Source organism: Microtus oregoni, unplaced genomic scaffold (genome assembly GCF_018167655.1).
Source record: "Microtus oregoni isolate MIOR12 unplaced genomic scaffold, Mior012 000031F_ref0000149, whole genome shotgun sequence".
Classification (NCBI taxonomy): Eukaryota; Metazoa; Chordata; class Mammalia; order Rodentia; family Cricetidae; genus Microtus; species Microtus oregoni.
Genome location: NW_024543090.1, coordinates 2,987,038 through 3,006,209, shown reverse-complemented (window position 1 = coordinate 3,006,209; position 19,172 = coordinate 2,987,038). Strand labels below are relative to the sequence as shown.

The 19,172-nt window shown below is 42.4% G+C and overlaps 1 protein-coding gene across 2 annotated transcripts in view; it reads right to left on the bottom strand.

The window, feature by feature from the left end:
* Pamr1 (peptidase domain containing associated with muscle regeneration 1) overlaps positions 1-19,172 on the bottom strand; it is an 86,046-nt gene that overhangs the window by 44,457 nt on the left and 22,417 nt on the right. For both annotated transcript variants that reach the window (XM_041679004.1, XM_041679005.1), the window contains exons 2-3: positions 14,401-14,577; positions 7,878-8,006 (exon numbers count right to left, since the gene is read on the bottom strand). In XM_041679004.1, the coding sequence (XP_041534938.1) occupies positions 7,878-8,006; positions 14,401-14,577 (306 nt within the window). The remainder of the gene's footprint in view (positions 1-7,877; positions 8,007-14,400; positions 14,578-19,172) is intronic.

Here is a 19,172-nt window from a genome sequence, read left to right as displayed (position 1 = left end):
CAAGGGTGACATCCTCGAGGTTCCAGGCCCTCTTGCTGTCCATATGTACGGGTGAACAAGAAGCAGCCTGAGGGTCAAGTTAAATAAATACCATTCTAAGATGAAACTAGATACCTATCTCTCATCCTGTATAAAAGTCAACTCCAAATGGATCTAAGATCTCAATATAAGACCTGAAACTCTGAACCTATTAAGAAAATTAGGGAAATGATTCAAGATAAGTAACCGTCAAAGACTTCCTGAATAACAGTTAAGTCACTCAGGAAATAATGACAACATTTGACAAAGAGGAATTTGTGAAATTAAAAACATTCCTGCACAGAAAAAGAAATTGTTAATCAACTAGGAATAAAGTCTGCAAAAATGGCAGGAATTCTTCACTAGCTATATGTTTAAGAGGGGATTAATATCAAGACTATACAAAGAACTAAAACAACTAAACAATAAGAAATCAAACAACCCAATCAATAAGTGGACCAATGTAATAGACAATTTTCAGAAGATAATCACAAATAGTCAATAAACACATGAAAATGTTCAAGTTTATTGACTACAAGAGAAACATAATTTGAAACTACATTAGGATTCCATAGCACCCCAGTTACAATGGTGATCACTAAGAAAATGAATAACAAGTACTGGCAAGGACGTGGACAAAAGAGAAGCCTTATGCACTGCTGGAAGGAAAATGTCCAGTTACTATGACATTTTCTCAAAAAGACTAAAGCTAGAACCCCATGATGCAGCTATCACTCCCGGGCATTCATCCGAAGGGCTCCAAGCCAACACAGCGGAACAGAGACACATGGACATCAACACTTATTGCAGCATTGTTCAGTGTCTAAAACATGGAACCAATGTAGGTATCCAACAGCGTGGCAAAGGATAAAGAAATGTGCCCTATATACACGTGGAAATTTTCAGCCTTAGAGAAGAACAAAGTTGTCATTTGAAAAAAAATGATTCAAATGGAGATGATCATATTAAGCAAATGAATCCAGTCTTACAAAGACAAATATCATGAGCTGGCCTAAAATGTGGTCCCTAACTTTTATATAAATATATGAAAATCATGTATGTGTACGTGATATGAAAGTTGAAGAGAACGGGGACTAATAGGAGGTGAGGGATTAGGAAAGGGGGTGGGGCTATGAAGAGAACATGTGCAGTGTACAATTCATATTGTGGAAACTGTCCTTAGGTAACATAATACTATGTACAATTAATATATGCAATGAAAATTTAAAGAAAGAACAAAACATCCCATCTCCACACACACACACAAATAAATAAAAATTCCCAGCCCAGAAGCCAGTCCTGGAGGTCAGCAGGTGGTTCTACCCAAGAAGCTAACTTTCCTGTCTAAGAAGCTTTGAAGACAGCCTTCCTCTTAGCTTTAGATACGAGCACTTCAACCAGCCAGCACTTAGTGACAACCCTGAGTACCGCTCCCCTTGACAGGAACACAGAGGCACAGGAAAATGACCATTTCAGGACCTGGAAGAGAAGTGCAAGAGAACTGAAATACTTATGAGGACTGAAAAGGGGAGGGAGGGTGCTCAGAAGCCAGTGAGCAGAGATGGTGGAAAGGCTCTTTGATGGCCAGATTTGAGGATCAGAAAGAAACGTTAGTTAGGCATCATGAAGTACAGCTGTCACTCCAGCACGCAGGAGGACGATGTGGGAAGACAGAGACTTCCAGGCCATCCTGAGCTACATCCTGAGACCCTGTCCAAAAAGAAAGTGAAGGAGGGAAAGGTTGTGCTAGCGTTATAAGACACAAAACGCTCAAGTTTATAGTACAGAAAAAGAGAAGTCATGTCACACACTGAGAAATAATCATAGCTGAGTCTAGACAGACAATAGAAACACAGAGAGTTCTTTCAACTCCATAGACTTGAAATTATTCTAATTTAAAAGTTGAGAGAAAGAACAAAGAAACATCTTTTCTTTAGCAATATAGCACCCTGGCTCTTAGCATGGATAGTTTGAGAACACCAAACAGTCTTTCTTGAGCAGGAAGGTGAAAATGAGTAAACTCTCTGGGCCCTGGACTCAAGCATTCTCCTAGAAGCTAGAATCTGACTGTAGCAATGGATGAAACAGTCACAGACCGAGTTTTAACAAGGAGGTAGGTTAATATTATCATCCATATGGACTGTTAACAAATTAAGCTACTATTCTGTCTCTCCAATGCCAAACGCTCTAATGCTTTAATAGAACCCGGAGTCTTTCAGTGTTGACTGGCCTTTCCCCTTTCTTGCTAAGGGGGTACATGGTACTCAGAGAAATTGCCGGAGCCCTCCAAATGGTACCCTGCAGGAAAGAAGCCGGGCTTCAAGACAGATCAAAAGGATTGTTTGGGCGCCATCTACTGGCCAAATTCAGGTACTGTCTTGTAGCTCCTGCACTGTGCCTCAGCCAGGACAGGGCCACTCAAGTCTCCAGTCGATGCCTCGTCACAGATGGCAGCTCAATGTCCAGCTGCAGACAGGCATTGAGCAGACAGACATAGGAATCACTCTTCCCTTGGGTTTGTTTAGAATGTATGCAGTGACAGAATGTAGTGTAGGTGATAAGAATCTACTAACATAAAGGCGGTGTCTTCTTGGGGTCGACCTTTTCCTACAGATGGAATTTACCCTCCTTAGGGGCTCACTGTATTCTGCGATGGCCAGCCCAGGCTATAATAAACACTGCATGTGTGCTTGCAGCTGTGATGACATACATTGTGTGTGGCACGAAGCTTTCAAAACAGGCAGAACGCAATCACGCCGTCCCATGTGACGCAATCACGCCGTCCCATGTGTCCAAGACAGAATCAGATGCAGAGAGGAATCTGGCCCTTCGTCTGCTTGTTTACTTCACAGAATAAACTGTTTTCCTTGTTTGTTTTCCCTCTTTATTGTTTTTACCTCCCTTTGCTGATCTGCAGCTCTACAACAGAAGAAATCATATCTGTTTGCTTGTCGTCCTGTGCCAGCAGTCGGGGTGCATTCTTTTGAATGAATCTGCAAACTGATGAATAACACGAAAAGCTTCCTACTTGACCTAGTGAGATCTCTGCCTACCCTGAGCCAGCTCTGTTGTCCTTCAGAGTGCCTGGCTCCTGAAGTGTTACCATCAGCAACCTAACCAATCGGACTCTGCAGCCAGCTCTGTTGTCCTTCAGAGTGCCTGATCCTGGAGAGTTACCATCAGCAACCTAACCAATCGGACTCTGCAGCCAGCTCTGTTGTCCTTCAGAGTGCCTGATCCTGGAGAGTTACCATCAGCAACCTAACCAATCGGACTCTGCAGCCCGCTCTGTTGTCCTTCAGAGTGCCTGATCCTGGAGAGTTACCATCAGCAACCTAAACAATCGGACTCTGCAGCCAGCTCTCACATCTGCAACCCAACCAACCACTCATGCTGAGGCTCAACCCAAGACCCAACTAACAGAGACTTTCGGAAAGGCCGTGTGTGAGCTATCTCTGGGTACCCACCCTCCTGTAACTATGCCTTATCGATCTCCTGAATGCAAATATTCTTTCCCTCTGCTCTACCCCATACATGAGCAATCGCATGGGTAAGTGGAATGCATGTCCCCTTGGTATCAAGAGCACGTGCCTACTGACTGATTTGTAACTTAGCTCTGTGGCTTAGTTTTTGCTCGCGGGATGTTAGTGAATCTCTGTGAGCAGGAGCCTTAAGTGTTTCTCTGTGCCCAAATGGAGTTCCGAATGACTTCTGCCTTCTGCTTGAGGCTGCAACCCAGAGCTCTATCCAGGCCTGCACTGAGGGTTTCATTGTCACCACCTCAAGAACTTTCACTTAGAAATCCAGTTCTCGGCCTGACACCTCTGCCGTCTATAATACTCCACGGCTTTACTGCCATAGACCAGATTTTCTAGTCCAGCAGTTCTCAACCTGTGGGCCGTGACCCCTTTGGGGGCCGAATGATTCTTTCATGGGGGTACCTAAGACCATCGAAAAACACAGATACTTACAATATGATTCATATAATAGCAAGATTACAGTTATGAAGTAGTAACCAAGAGGGTCATCACAACATGAAGAACTGTATCAAAGGCTCATGGCATTAAAAAAGCTGAGAACCACTGTTGTAGCTCATGACTGTCCCCAGTCCCCCTTCTGCCTCCACTGGTCTCTTTCTACTTCATGTTATTTCCAATCCGAGGCCATTTCTGCTCCCGTGCGGCAGGATAGGATCTCGCAGCCACCCTAACTGAGCATGTCACCTTTGTAGCAGCTTCATCTGCCGTTGCATCTCAGGATATTTGTGCAGGCCTTGCCGCATCACTCGTGGTCCCTTTCCTGCTTCTGACAAGGCAGTTTTAAACATTTGAGACTCTCAAGCCCCAGCCTGACTCCACTCTACTCTCAGCAGAGGGCGCACTCCCTACTTGCCCTAAAACAACAGACCTATTAGACAGGAATTCTCTGCTAGAAGGTAGGAGACCAGTGCGTGCTCTCTCTCTCCCTCCCTCCCTCCCTCTCTCCCTCCCTCCTTCCTTCTCTCTCTCTCTCTCTCTCTCTCTCTCTCTCTGTGGGGGGGAGGGAGGGAGGGAGAGAGAGAGAGAGAGAGAGAGAGAGAGAGAGAGAGGCTGAAGCAACAGAATCTGTTGTTAGAGCCCAGCCTGAGCAATATAATACAGCAGGTCCCTATTGAAAGGTAGAGACCAGTTGTGCCTCAGTGCATGAGTGCAGGTAAATGCTAACACCTGTATGGAATGGCTCACACATCTGGAGTACTTTGAGTTCCAGAAACCTATTACCCATATAGTCTCTTACTGATGCGCAAGCTTCCACTGACCTCAAGCGGAGCGCCAGCTCACCAATACCCCCTGCTGCAGCTGCTCAGAGTGGGGATCAAACTTGAGGCTCCTCGCCAATCTTCTAATGTGCCAGTGAGTGACACATTCAAGCCCTTCCTTCTCACGACTTGCTCTTTCCTCCCCACCAGAGTCACTAAATTAGAATTCCTAACTACAACCGATGCCCACGGTGCTAACTCTGCTCCAATGGGCCCTCGATATGCTGCTGGAATTACCTCTCTCAGATGTCACTTTTCTGGCTATGTGGGTTAGTTTTTATCAATCAGCTTGACACAATCAGAAGTCACTTGGGAAGAGGGAATGTCGGTTGAGGAACTGGCCTGTGGGCCTATTCGTGGGGAAAATTCTTGATTTCTTACTGATGAGGGAAAGCTCAGCCCATTGTGGGTGGTAGGTGAGCCTGGGATGTAGAGGAAGGCAGCTGAGTACCTAGGGACAGCAAACCAGTAAGCGGCATTCTTCCACGGTCCCGCTTTAGTTCCTGCCTTGGCTTCCCTCAAGATGAGTCCAAGCCCTTCCCCACTTTCACAAAGTAGATTTGGGTTATGGTGTTTCTCATAGCAACAGAAAGGAGATTAATATACCTATCAGACTATCAATACACACCAAGAATCCTCCTCCAAACCATCAAAATCCGAGCTCTGGCACACGCAGATCTCTAGAGCCTGGTCTCACCTACCTTTTCAGTCGCTCCCCAGGACCATCACACTAACCCAGCCACATCTGACATCCCCTGCCTGAAGACACACTGCAGTTTATACCCCGACCCTCCCATTCCCTCTGCCCTTTGCAGCCCCCGAGTAAAGACAGCACTCAACCATCGCCTGTCAGAAAAGCTCCCTACCTTTGCAGCAGACAGATGTCACTACACAGAGACATACCCAATCAGGATGCAGAAGTGTCGGGCTCATTTCCAACAGATAAATCTACAGAGTGCTCCTACTCCTAAAGCTCAGGAACACTATGGAAGAGGGGGAAAATGGCATCTCAGTGCACTCTGCAGGGCCACACAAGATTGTAAAAGCCAAAGAAAGGATCAAGAGTTTGATCCAAAACTGTGTCTCCCAGTAATGCCAGATGATACATCCACCAAGTCTCACCAACATGACTGCTCAACCCCGAGCTAAACAAGGACAACACCAAGGAACACAAAAAAAATGATAGAGAAAAGCCCACGAAGCCCCAAGCATACACAAAGAGCTATAGACAACAGAAGAAAGCTGGGCACTGGAGAGGCAGGTTCCCTGGGGAAGGGTACACCAACTGATCGTCTAACACCAAATGGTCAGCCCTGAAAACATACAAACAATAACATTATGCAGACTGAACAGAAAGAATATAGACACAGATACATATCTGTATGCAATAATAATTAGGTTTTTTTAAAAAAAAAAAAAGAGGCCACAGATTGAAGAAGAGCAGGGAGGGGTGTGTGAGAAGGTTTGGAGAGAAAAAGGGGAAAAGAAAAATATTATAATTAGATCATAATTTCAAAAAGATTCCTATATGACTTTTTATATCTGTAATAATTGTTCACCTAACTGTGTTCTCAGAAGACTTAGTTTAACCCGAGTTCATATCTCATTGTATTCCTATCTCATCCTTGGCGAGATAGCACCATGCCTGGCTTTTTATACAGGTGCCCGAGTCCTAATGCTTACACAACAAGCACTTTGCTGACTGAGCTGCCTTTCCAGGATTTTTCCTAATTTGTTACTGAAAGTAGTTTAGTATTAGGTCTTCTTGATATCTTATTAAATAGAGGTATGTGGAAAACATTCAGAATATCATATTTGTATATGGCACTGGGCTTTCACTATCTCTAAGCAAAGCACTGAATTAATCAGCTCTATAAGGTAAGCAGCATTCTTCCCTATTTTAAAGAAAAGACAGCAACTGTCATCGAGGCTAAATGACTTGCCCAGAGTCATATGGAGTTACAGGCAGTCGTGGCTTTAGCCAGGTCTGTGTCATTGTAGAGTTTGTACCCTGTCATTGTCCTCCCACACTGTCTCATAGAACAGCTGCAAAGGTGAAGAGTGGGCTATATCCTACAGCTGACCTACCTGGAAAAAAATGTACATGTCCCAAAATTCAATTTCCTAGCACACAATTAAAGTGGCATGGAAGCTTCAGTAGACACCAGCACCTTAAAATGCACCCACCTCCTAGAGCTGTTACGTTCACGCTGGACTACAAACAAACCCGGCTCCTCCCCTGGTTATGCTGGAGTCTACAACTTTTTCGCCTCACATTGGGACCAATGGTCGGGTCAACATCACTCCAAGACATCTTTGTAAACTGGGAATGCTGTTCATAGAACTGAAGCTGATCGTCCTAACTGCTTCTGATTCCGCTAAAGAACAAACAAAGTCGAGCTGCTGAAATCACGCAGCGTAGGCATTGCTGTGGCTGCAGGCTCTCAGAGGACCTCAAGGCCAGCCATCCTGGGGCCAGCCAGGAGACCTTTCCTGTTCTGAGAGGGGTGCTAGCTTTCTCTTCTACTTCCAAAGATCTTTCAAGCTCAGAGAAGAATTACAAAGACTAATCCTCCCAGATCAAGTACTTTCCAGAAATTCCCTTCCTGGATAGAGTGGCGTGCTGGCAGTTTGCTGTGGTTTCAAGAATTTAACCCGGGAGTTAAGAAATTTATCAAAGAAATTCCGATTTTAAATGCACTACAGACAACAAAAGTGGAGCCTACTTTGCTGACTCCTGACCAAAGCCACCTCTCAAGTTCTCCTGGCATGGACACCGGGAGTGTAGTGCATGGAACAATTTAGCTTCACTTGAGCAAAAGGTGAACTTGAAGATGAGATAAGGAAGCTTCTGGAAACAACAATCCCAAGTGCATGTCCACTATCAATCCTTCATAGATGAAAACACATCTTTGATTTGACAGTCCTACCTACAAAGCCCTCTGGCTACAAGCTTTCCAAACTCAGAGTCCACCAAGATAAACTTAGATTGTGTTGCAAGCTGGACCAGGCAAAGCCAGAGTCGCTGAATGTGTGCAGGGTGTGCAAGGTGTCTACTTACGCATGCAGTCTCCTCCGTACCAGCCTGCTCTGCACTCCGCACAGTAGAACCCCTTCACGTAGAAGTCGTCCAGAGTTCCGCCCCACGAGCCATTCCGGCAACTCTTGCAGTTTTCAAAGATGGTACAACCTGAAACATCCCATAATATTAGTCTATAGTCTACACATTTGCAGATTCTGAGGCTTCTCGGGAAGCAAACTCTCTCTCTCTCTCTCTCTCTCTCTCAATATATATATATATATCCCCTCCCCCATCCCCATAGCTCCATCTCTGTCTGGGGCATCTGAACCTGGAAAGATGCCGAAGATCTTAGGTGAACCTGCTCCTCCTAAGGAACAGGCGAATTCCTGGGGTTCAGGCAAGGAGTGTGGAAGGAAGGGGATTTGAGCATCTTCCTGATTAGCAGTTGTTGTTTTATAGAAAGAAATACAAAACAGCTTGTAGTGCAGGATGGAATCAGCTAGTGTGGTACTAGCTTTTGCTTCTTGCAAATTTATTTTATGTTTATCATATAATAGAAGATTCAGATGAACAAAAGAATTTATTTAAAGAAAAGAAAACAAGAACACCCAAAATGGTATCATCTGGAAAATTCTGTTAACACTCTTAACCTGGTGGCTGGGAATATAATCCAGGCCTAAATTCAATCCCAAAACCTAGCTTAAAAAAAAATCTGGGTATTATGGTGTGAAGTTGTAACCCAGTTTCGTGGAGATGGAGGCGTAGACAAGCAGATACCTGGGGCTCACTGGCCAGCGCACCTAAACTATTTTGTAGTGATATTTTGTTTGTTCTCTAACAAATAAAGCTTGCCTGGACATCAGAGCTCGCCACTAGCTAACCACGGAGGCCAGGCACTGGTGGAACACACCTATAATCCCAGCACTAGGGATGAAGAAACAGGAAGTGTTATAACTGGGCAGAAAGAGGACTATAAGGCAGGAGGAGACAGGAGCTCGCTCCCCTTTCATGTTGACAAGTTGGTGAGGTCAGAAGCAGCTGTGGTTTTCTCCTTTGTCTCTCTGATCTTTCAGCATTTACCCCTCTATCTGACTCCGGGTTTTTACTGTTAAGACCAATTTGAATTCATGCTACAGTATTCGGCAAGTTCCAGACCACTGAGAGACAATGTCTCAAGAACCAAGATGGGTCGTATCTGAGGAATGACAGCCAGTGTTGTCCTCTGGCCTTTGAACACATAAACATATATGTGTATATGGGCATACATATACCTGAATACTTATGCACACACAAAATTAGACTTCTTCCATATATTATGCATTTTTGTTTTAATAATTCATTTTTATTTACAAATAGTAAATACCTTTCTATTAAATATTCATCTATGTCATGCACTTTTATAACAAAATTACAGAATGAAATCTGTCCCGATAACTAGCTACAGTCTTGCCCTAGAAAGGTCAGGCAGGCAGCCCCAACAGGCAAAGCACATTAGAAAGAGCTCAGTGTTGTTCAGATGTGGTTTGCCTCAAAAGCAAGGTCTCTTGAAGGGTTGAGGGGGCGTGAGAAAAGGTAGAAATAATTCCTTCTATTTATCAAAACACAGAGCTAAGCCTTGCCTTAATGCCCTCACCCGTCAAAATGTGATTAAATGGTATCTACCTCTCAGAATTGTTTAAAAATACATTAGCATGTGTAAAGTGTTTGACACATAATAGTAAGTACTTTCAGATTGTGAACTCTTATTATTCTGCTTTCCCATAATTTCATCTGACTTATCCTTATTATTGTACGCTCCATACCTAATGTTACCTGCTTATTGCTATTCTCCTATTGCAGACTCAAGCAAAGGGATATATTTTGATCTGCATTAAATTCCCAGAACCCATTTTAGTGCTGAACAAAATTATGTTTGAATTAATGAGTGAATGACTAGTGAACGGTTGGAGATGGCCAAATTTGGCTTGGGTTGACAACATGGTACTTCACTTAGTGTGCATGCGTGTGTGCGTGCGTGTGTGTGTGTGTGTGTGTGTGTGTGTGTGTGTATGTATGTGTATGTTTATGTGTGTATATATGTGTGTGGGTGTGTATGTAGGTGGGGTGGGTGCTCTATATCAGTGGGACTCAGAGTCCTCTTACCATTTCCTCCTGGGTTTTTTTTTTCTCTTTTACCAGAGAAGCCAAGTTGCGGATCTGATTAATGTGGTTGACCCATCCTCTCCCTCAAAACTGAGACCCAGGAGGCTCCCTTAACCTTCCACAGACCAAGCTCACTGGTATGTCACTGAGGAGGCAAATGCACTCAGAACCTGCACTCAACGGCCCCACTAACACTGTTCCCTTAGTTACACCTTAGGTCCTTAGGATCCAGCCGCAAAACCCAGCCTGGAGATGAAGGTGAGCCAGGCTCTGCAAGAAACACACTAGGCTGCTCACGGGCTGACAAAGGAGCTATTGCAGAGCTGCACAGCCCAGTGTCAACAAGCTATAGTAATTCACAAAGTGCAGTCATATGCAACTGAAGAAATGAACAGGATGGATCTTTCTGATGTGAGATATCTCCAGCACATATTGTTATAAATAAAATACTACAAGATAGTTTGCAATGTTTATGCTATGTTGTCTTTTCTGTGGAATCAGGGAAGAGAAATAAAAGTATGTGCCTATTCCCTTGTGTTTTCAGATACATAAAACAAATAACCTATCTAGATATCATATAGGTGGCATAATACCAAAAAAGAAGCCACATCTATTGATTTTACGGTACAGTATTTTGATTATACACATCTACCGGCGTGCACTCTAAAGTCAAGAGTGCTGTAAAGAATCATAACTGTATGAAGTGCGATTATGGGTGGTACAGATAATACTATTGTTATTTTTCACATTTATAGTATGCTATAAGATGAGGCAAATAAGGAATTACGTTAAAATTTATAGGAAATGACTTTTCATCATGAGAAAAAAAAATCAAGGAAGTAAATAGCCTTGTACGGTTATGTATGGACTTGAACATTTGCAGGCTGTCTATTAGTTCTTTAAAAAGAATAGGTATAAGATAGATAATAGAGGGATTAGAGATAGAGAATAGAGAGATTGAAAGATGATAGATAGATAGATAGATAGATAGATAGATAGATAGATAGATAGATAGATATAGATAGATTTATAGATAGATGGTAGATAGACAGACTGAACACACCTTTAAATTCAGCACTGAAGAGCTGAATTTTGTTTAAGAGCCTGAGCTACATTAAGTGATGCTCTTTTAAAGCATTGGGGTCTGGACAGGTAACACAATGGTAACATGCCAGGCACTCTGGGCATGATTCCCATCACTGCAAGTGTGTGTGTGTGTGTGTGTGTGTGTGTGTGTGTGTGTGTGTGCGCGCGCGCGCGCTCTAACAAATATACACAAAGAAAGAAACTAAAAAATGATGTTGTGGGAGCTGTGGGCCTCTTCCCACAACATGGCTCCTGGCCGCCTGGCTAGCATATACCCCGAAATAACAACACACAAACTGTATTCTTTTAAACACTGCCTGGCCCATTTCTATTAATGTGTGTAGCACCGAGGTGCGCTTACCGGGAAGATTCTAGCCTACGTCCATCCTGGGTTGGAGCTTCATCGCATCTGCTCCAGAGAGGAGAGGAAATGGCATCTTAGCTCACTTCCTCTTCCTCCCAGCATTCTGTTCTGTTTACTCTACCCACCTATCATGGCCAAGCAGTATTTTTATTAATTAACCAATGACCTTCCTCCATCAAACTGATTACCTCTTGTCTTAGTTAGAGTTTCTATTGCTGTGAAGAGACACCATTACCACATCAACTCTTATAGAGGAAAACATTTCATTGGGGCTGGCTTACAGTTTCAAAGGTTTAGTTCATTATCATCATGGCAGGGAGTATTGTGGTGGGCAGAGTATTGACTGGATACTGGATACTGGAGAAGGACCTGCTACATCTTTATTCACAGGCCAACAAAAAGTTAACTGAAATACTGGGCATGACTTAAGCATATATAAGACCTCAAAACCTGCCTCCTCAGTGACACACTTCTTCCAACAAGGTCACACCTCCCAGAAGTGCCATTCCCTGTGAGTTTATGGGGCCCAATTACATTAAAACTATCAGCGATGACAACCCAAAATTCAGAAGTACCCACAGAACCAAGACTGTGCTCTTAGGACAAGAGTTTCTTGGAGAAACGACTGAATACAGATCTGGGCTGGAATATATATAAAATCTGAAAGACTTGTTTATGGTAGAAACCCAAGAAGCTTCTAACGCCAGGGCCCATGTCTGAAAGACAAGGAGTAAAGACTAAATGAACTCTCAGTACTCTAAAAACAGGGTCATATGGATGCTAAAGAAGGTAATGACAGAAGCTGATAGACTACAGATATAAACAAGCTGCAGTTCCCAATGGCACACGCTGAGGCTTCTTGGACCCCAATGGTGGCTTCTCAGGGCTCGGAAAAGGAGTTTCAAAGCAGCCTTCTTCCTTTGCCTTGCCTGCCCTTCAGGGTAGCAGAGTGATTCCTGTGGGACAATCCTCCACTCTCCAGAGCCAGTGGCCACTCCCAGGACCTCCGAAGGAGGGACTGCAGATCTTGCATGTAGGTTGCACCTTTCTTGCCTATCACATGACTGACTGACTGACACCCACATCACCTTATAATAGCTGAGGTTACCCTGTGGTTACACAGTAAACATAGGTCTCCCTCAAACTACTCAAAATTGGGCAGACCATGGCTAGTGTCCCACAATAGAGGAATCTTGAGGCATCGTTCAGTCATTTCTCTACAGACCCCTCTTGCCAGCCAGGAAGTTGGGGTGGTTAAGTTGCTTTTCTGAAATCAAAAGTTCAGTGCTACTGAAGCTAGTCCTGCTTTGTTTTTAAAACTACCCTCTCGCTGGAGAGATGGCTCATGGTTTAAGAGCACTGGCTGCTCTTCCAAAGGTCCTGAGTTCAATTCCCAGCAACCACATGGTGGCTCACAACCATCTGTAATGAGATCTGGTGCCTTCTCCTGGCCTGCAGGGATACATGCAGACAGAATACTGTATACATAATAAATGATTAAATCTTTAAAAAAAAAAACTACCCTCTCTTTTTAAAAGAAGGGGGGAAACAAAAATGAAAGAAATTCCACCAGCACAGTTTTGATCTTTCATTCCTTCAACTTCAGAAAGATCACCGGACAGTCTCTGTGTCCCCTTCCTTATGGCCTGTCCTGGAGGTTCAAGGTAAGCCTCCTGGGTGGGGGGTGGAGTGGGAGTCAGAATGTAAGGCAGTAATGGTCCCTCGTTTTCCTGCTGGTAAATGCCCAGAGCCAGCCACAGTGGAAATACAGTGAGAGGCTGCCTCCATCGTCCTTGCTTTCTGCTCTTCCCGCCCAATTCCACTCCCCGATGACTCTCAGCCCTTTACCTAACTCTGTCCGGCAGCCTTCTGACCTTCATTGCAGTGCCCATTAATTCCCTCCTGCCCTTCGTTCTGCCCTCCTTCAGATCTTTTCCCCATCTATAGCTAAAGAGAAATTGCTTTTAACCTTTCGCCAAAAGATCTCCAGCAGCCTGGATCTCACGGCAGGGTTTTGGAAAAGGCTCTTTTTTATTCTGCTCCTGCTCCTCCTTTCAAATTGCTCTCCCTTAATATCCTCTTGCCTGTCCCCCTTTCCACACGTCTCCCAGCACAAACTTGCTTTCCTGGACAGAGTGAGCTCCTTGGAATTCTCAAAACCTCATGCTTCCTCCTGATGCATATTCTGTCAACAGCTGAACCCTCCAGTCCCCTAGATCCTCTTGAGACTGCTGCTTGCATCTTCAGTATACACATCACATCACCTTGCTTAATAAGTCTTCATTGATCTTTCCTCTGCCTCATCCCATTCTCATCCCTGTTACCATGGTACCCTGTGCATCTCTACCACAGTCCTTACATAGCAACAATCATAGCTCCCTGTTCCCCACATTCCCTATCAGGCTATAAGCTCTGGCAATGTTGGGAATGTGTCTTTAAACAAAATGGCTAAAGAGATGGCTTAGTGTTTAAGAATGTATACTGCTTTTGTTGAGTTCAGTTTTGGTACCCATGTCAACGCTGCCTGTAACTCTGGCTCCAGTGGATATGGATATTACATCATCTTCTGACTTCTATGGGAATACACACACACACACACACAAACACACACACACAAATAGATAAATAAAAATTTAAAATATAAAAAACAAAACAACAACAAAATCAACTCAAATTGTCATCTCCATAACTGCCTAAGAGCTACTCGGTCTGCTTGCTAAGTGAACAGAAGAGTGGACAAACTCTCAGATGTACAACTAGATCACGGAAAAGAATACCAATTACAGAGATAACAGATAGATAGATTCTCTTCCCTGCAGTCAGACTTAGCTGAGCTGTGTCACTCTTAATAACCATTACAGCACAGCCCTGGGTGGATGGCTGCCTGCCAGAATCCAGACATCCACTCTGTGCCTGTCCATGACCTCAGATAATGTGACGATAACTTGTGGTGTCCTGTTGCACACTCACCTGGGTGAATCAAGCAGGAGTCGCATTCATTGTCCTCATTCCTGCAGCACGGGATGGTGTAACCCACCACTTCCTTCTTGCCTGGGCAGACGCACTCAATCTGGTCATATTCACAACACTCCCTACACATGATGTTCCACTCAGCTCCAGGGCAGGCTTCGTTAATCACTGTGTACTCTGCAAGAGAAAGCAAGCAGGTGAGGCTAGGGGCTAGCAGGCATGGGAAGACCCACAAACATTCCACACCATTAGGAGCAAACTTGCCCTACCAGAGTGTCATCTTGTCTGAATGAGAGGCACTGGTGTAACCTCTTACCAGGTCAGTGTGTCCAAAGGAAGGTGACCTACCCTAGGGGTATTCAAAGCCATTCTTTGGTATACATAAAACATTGGTTCTGTTTTTTATCGTATTTTTAATCTTTATAGAATCAAGCTTCAGGGGATGTGGATGTAACCCACTTAGTAGAGTACCTGCCTATCTAGTATACATAAAGCCATGGTCTTGATCCCCGGCACCACAAAAATGGGTGTGGTGGCTCATATCTGTAATCTCCAGTGTTTGGGATGTGGAGGCAGGAGGGTTATGAATTTTGGGCCATCTTTGATTTACACAGTGAGTTCTAGGCCAGCTTAAACTACAGGAGAACTTCTCTCAAATAAAATTTAAAAGTGTGCTTCAGCAAATACAGGTAGACAAGCAGTAAAATGTCTTTATAATCAATATACCAATACAGATTCCTTGTCTTTATAATCAATACACCAATGCAGATTCCTTAGGTTTTGAATTTGTTTTAGCTGTGTTAAAGACTGAAACCAAAGCACTCATTGCCAAACTGCGGTCCCTCTTGAGTCTTCATTTCTATTTTTCTTGAGATATATCTGGCTACTGCTTATAGATGCATGTGTTGCTCACTGCACAACACCAAGAGAGACCATTCTACTGCACGGTTGCATAGGACAACTCGGCAATGGAAACCCCATCAGAAAAGGCCAGAGACCACTATCTAGATGGGGCCATTCAAATACAAGACTAGTGGCCAAGCAGAAACTATGTCATTGCTTCCAAATTTGATTCTTCCGTGATGCAGCATACCATAGCCATAGTATCTTCAAATATAAAACCAACAGAGAAGACAACAAGTATCTTCATTAGAATGTTTTGGAGAATGTCAAGGCTGAATTCTTTAGCCCAACTTAGTACAACCAAGCATTCTTTCCCCGGACAAAAAGTATTTGTTTGTGGGTGGGATATTTTTCCTTTCATTTTTTTTCATTTCTTTTTATATATATCTTAAGTAAAAAAAAAGAAAACCATCTGGCAAAATCTATAAGAGGGATTGGTTGGAAGCTGTACAGAGTAACCCAGGCTAAAAAACAGACCTGCTAGCTCATATTTAGTCTTCTTATTTTTCTTCTTCCCCACTTTACATTTCCAAAACTGTTGCATAAGATGATTAAAGCAGAAGTGGGTCAGGTATTTGAGGAAGAAAGTGTATCTGTCTGGGCAAGTTCCCATGGAGCTTTCCCTAGAAGCCGTCTGCAGGTTTCCCCAGCATGCATTCTGCCTAGCAGTCGCTATGGCTTCAAGACCTTTGAATCTCAGAGTTTAGCTCTCTGTTCTTTTCCTCCACATTTGAAAATTGCCCAGGTTATGTCTGGCTTAAACTTGTGCAGGTCTTGAACACTATGTCACAGTCTCTGTAAACTCGAGTGCACTTGTTCTGTGGTGTCTGGAAAATCCTATTTTATTAAAACCACCCACTACCTTTGGTTCTTCCAGTCTTTCCCACCCCTCTGGCATGGATCCCTATGTATTGAGTAAGGGTCATGAGAAAGACATCTCATTCAGGTCTGAGCACTCCAAAGTCTCCCATTCTCTGCATTTTGTCCAGTTATGGGTCTCCGTGTTAATCATCTACTGCAAGAAAAAGCTTCTCTGATGAGAGTTGGAGGATGTACTGATCTATGTGTATAGAAATACATCATTAGGAGGGTTTTTTGGTGTAAAATAATTATTATTTACATAATTTGTATATACAGAATATAACTGCTTTTTTAGAACAAGAAAATTTACAGATGAAAGATATTGCTATTTTTTGTTAAAAACTTCTTCAAGTAAGAAGTTGGTCACTTTCATTTAGAATAATATGGTGGTAAACAGGGGATATTAATATTTATATCTGTGCCTTCATTGTTTATCAGCGATTAGACTTTTGAACCATGATGGACTACTTGCTAAGATCTGGATGGAAAAAAATCAAGAAAAAGAGAGACCTTTAATCACATCTTGAAGATTTATAAAACAAATTCCTTACAACATATTTATGTCATAGATCTTTCCACCTTCTAAGCTAAACACCCTGATTATGTTACTTTATCCCAATATTTGTTTTGAAGCTATAATAATAGGACAATTTCTTGACTAATTTGATTCTCTGTAAAATGAATGTCCTGTATTCTTTATACAATAAATTATGTCTTCCCATAAAATTAGTTTATTGCAGAATAATAAGAGACAGGGGTTAAAAACATAAATATTATACAGGGATAAATAATAGTTTACTCAGTCACAGTAATCTAACCCAAGTAAAGTTAAGAATAAAAGTCTTTCCAGAACATAAAATTTTTTTAAATTTACAAAAATAGCATTGAAATTGCAGTATGCATTATTCCCATGGTTTTGAGGCATTACTCACATGAAATAGATGCAAACTTTTGAGAATTTTCTCCTAATTTATAGATCTTCTTTCATAACAAAGACATTAAGCCATGAATTTGACTCTAAGCCACAGAATGGAAAATGCACTCACAGGAAGTCTCCGCGAATTAGCATCACTCTGAGACTCACTGAGTCCTATCCTCTTTTGCTTAGGAACATGAAAACTGGCCACCATTTTATCAATGTACAAAGATAAAAAATTACCTAAATATAAAAATATTTTCCAACTTAAATACATTCAAAATGGTGTTAAGACAAAAGTTCGTAGCACTAAGTGCTTACATCCAAGAGAAAGAGCTCACTAGCATCTTTTTTGTCATTTTTAATTGTTTTTATTGAGCTATATTTTTCTCCGCTCCCCTCCCTTCCCTTTCTCTCCCCTTCTCCCCTCTCTCATGGTTCCCATGCTCCCAGTATACTCAGGGGATCTTGCTTTTTTCTATTTACCATGTACATTAGATCCATGTATATTTTCCTTAGGATCATCTTTGTTGTCTAGGTTCTCTGGGATTGTGAATTGTAGGTTAGTTTTCTTTGCTTTATGTATAAAAACCACTAATGGGTGAGCACATATTATATTTGTCGTTCTGGATCTGGGTTACCTCACTCAATATGATGTTTTCTAGATCCATCCATTTGCCTGCAAATTTTAAGATGTTATTTTTCTGCTGTGTAGTACTCCATTGTGTAAATGTACCACATTTTCCTTATGCATTCTTTGGTTGTGAGGAATTTAGGTTGTTTCCAGGTTCTGACTATGACAAACAATGCTGATATGAACAGAGTTGAGCACATGACCTTGTGGTACAATTGAGCATCCTTTGGGTAAATACACAAAAGTAGTATTGCTGGGTCTTGAAGTAGGTTGTTCCCTAATTTTCTGAGAAATCACCACACTGATATCCAAAGCGGCTGTACCAGTTTAGACTCCCATCAGCAATGGCGGAGTGTTCCCTTTACCCCACAGCCTCTCCAGCATAAGTTGTCATCAGTGTTTTTGATCTTGGTCATTCTTACAGGTGGAAGATGCAATCTCAGAATTGCTTTGTTTTGCATTTCTCTGATGACTAAGGATGTTGAGCATTTCCTTAAGTATCTTTCAGCCATTTTAGATTCCTGTGTTGAGAGTTCTCTGTTTAGGTCTGTACCCAATTTTTTAATGTATTATGTGTTATTTTGATGACCAGTTTCTTGAGTTCTTTGTATATTTTGGAGATCAGACCTCTGTCCAATGTGGGGTTGGTGAAGATCTTTTTCCATTCTGTAGGCTGCTATTTTGTCTTGTTGATCGTGTCCTTTGTTTTACAGAAGCTTCTCAGTTGAAGGAGGAACCATTTATTAGTTTCTCTCAATGTCTGTGCTACTGGGGTTATATTTAGGAAGTGGTCTCCTGAGCCAATGCATTCAAGGCTCACTAGCATCTTAATAGCACACAAGAAATCTCTAGAAGAAAAAGAAGTAAGCACACCCAAGAGGAGTAGACTGTAATAAATAACCAAACTGGTAACTGAAATCAATAAATAGAAACAAAGAGAATAATACAAAGAACTAGTGAAACAAAGAGTTAGTTCTTTGAGAAAACCAACAAGATAGACAAACCCTTATCCAAACTAACTGGAAGGCACAGAGAGAATATTCAAATGAAGAAAATCAGAAATAAAATGGGGAAAATAACAACAGGCACTGAGGAAATCCAGAGAATCATAAAGATGTACTTTAAAAGACCTGTACTTCACAAAATTGGAAAATCTAAAGATAGACAATTTTCTTCATAGTTACCACTTACCAAAGTTAAATCAAAATCAGGTAAGCAATTTAAAATAGACCTATAACTCCTAGTGAAGGAGAAGCAGTCATAAAAAATCTCCCAACCAGAGGGCAGTGGTGGTGTATGCTTATAATCCCAGAACTCAGAGGCAGGCAGATCTTTGTGAGTTCAAGGCCAGCCTGGTCCATAGCATGAGTTACAGGATAAACCAGAACTTCTTTACAGAGAAACAACTCTCAAAACTAGCCCTAACAAAGAAAACTAGGGACAGACAGTTTTAGCATA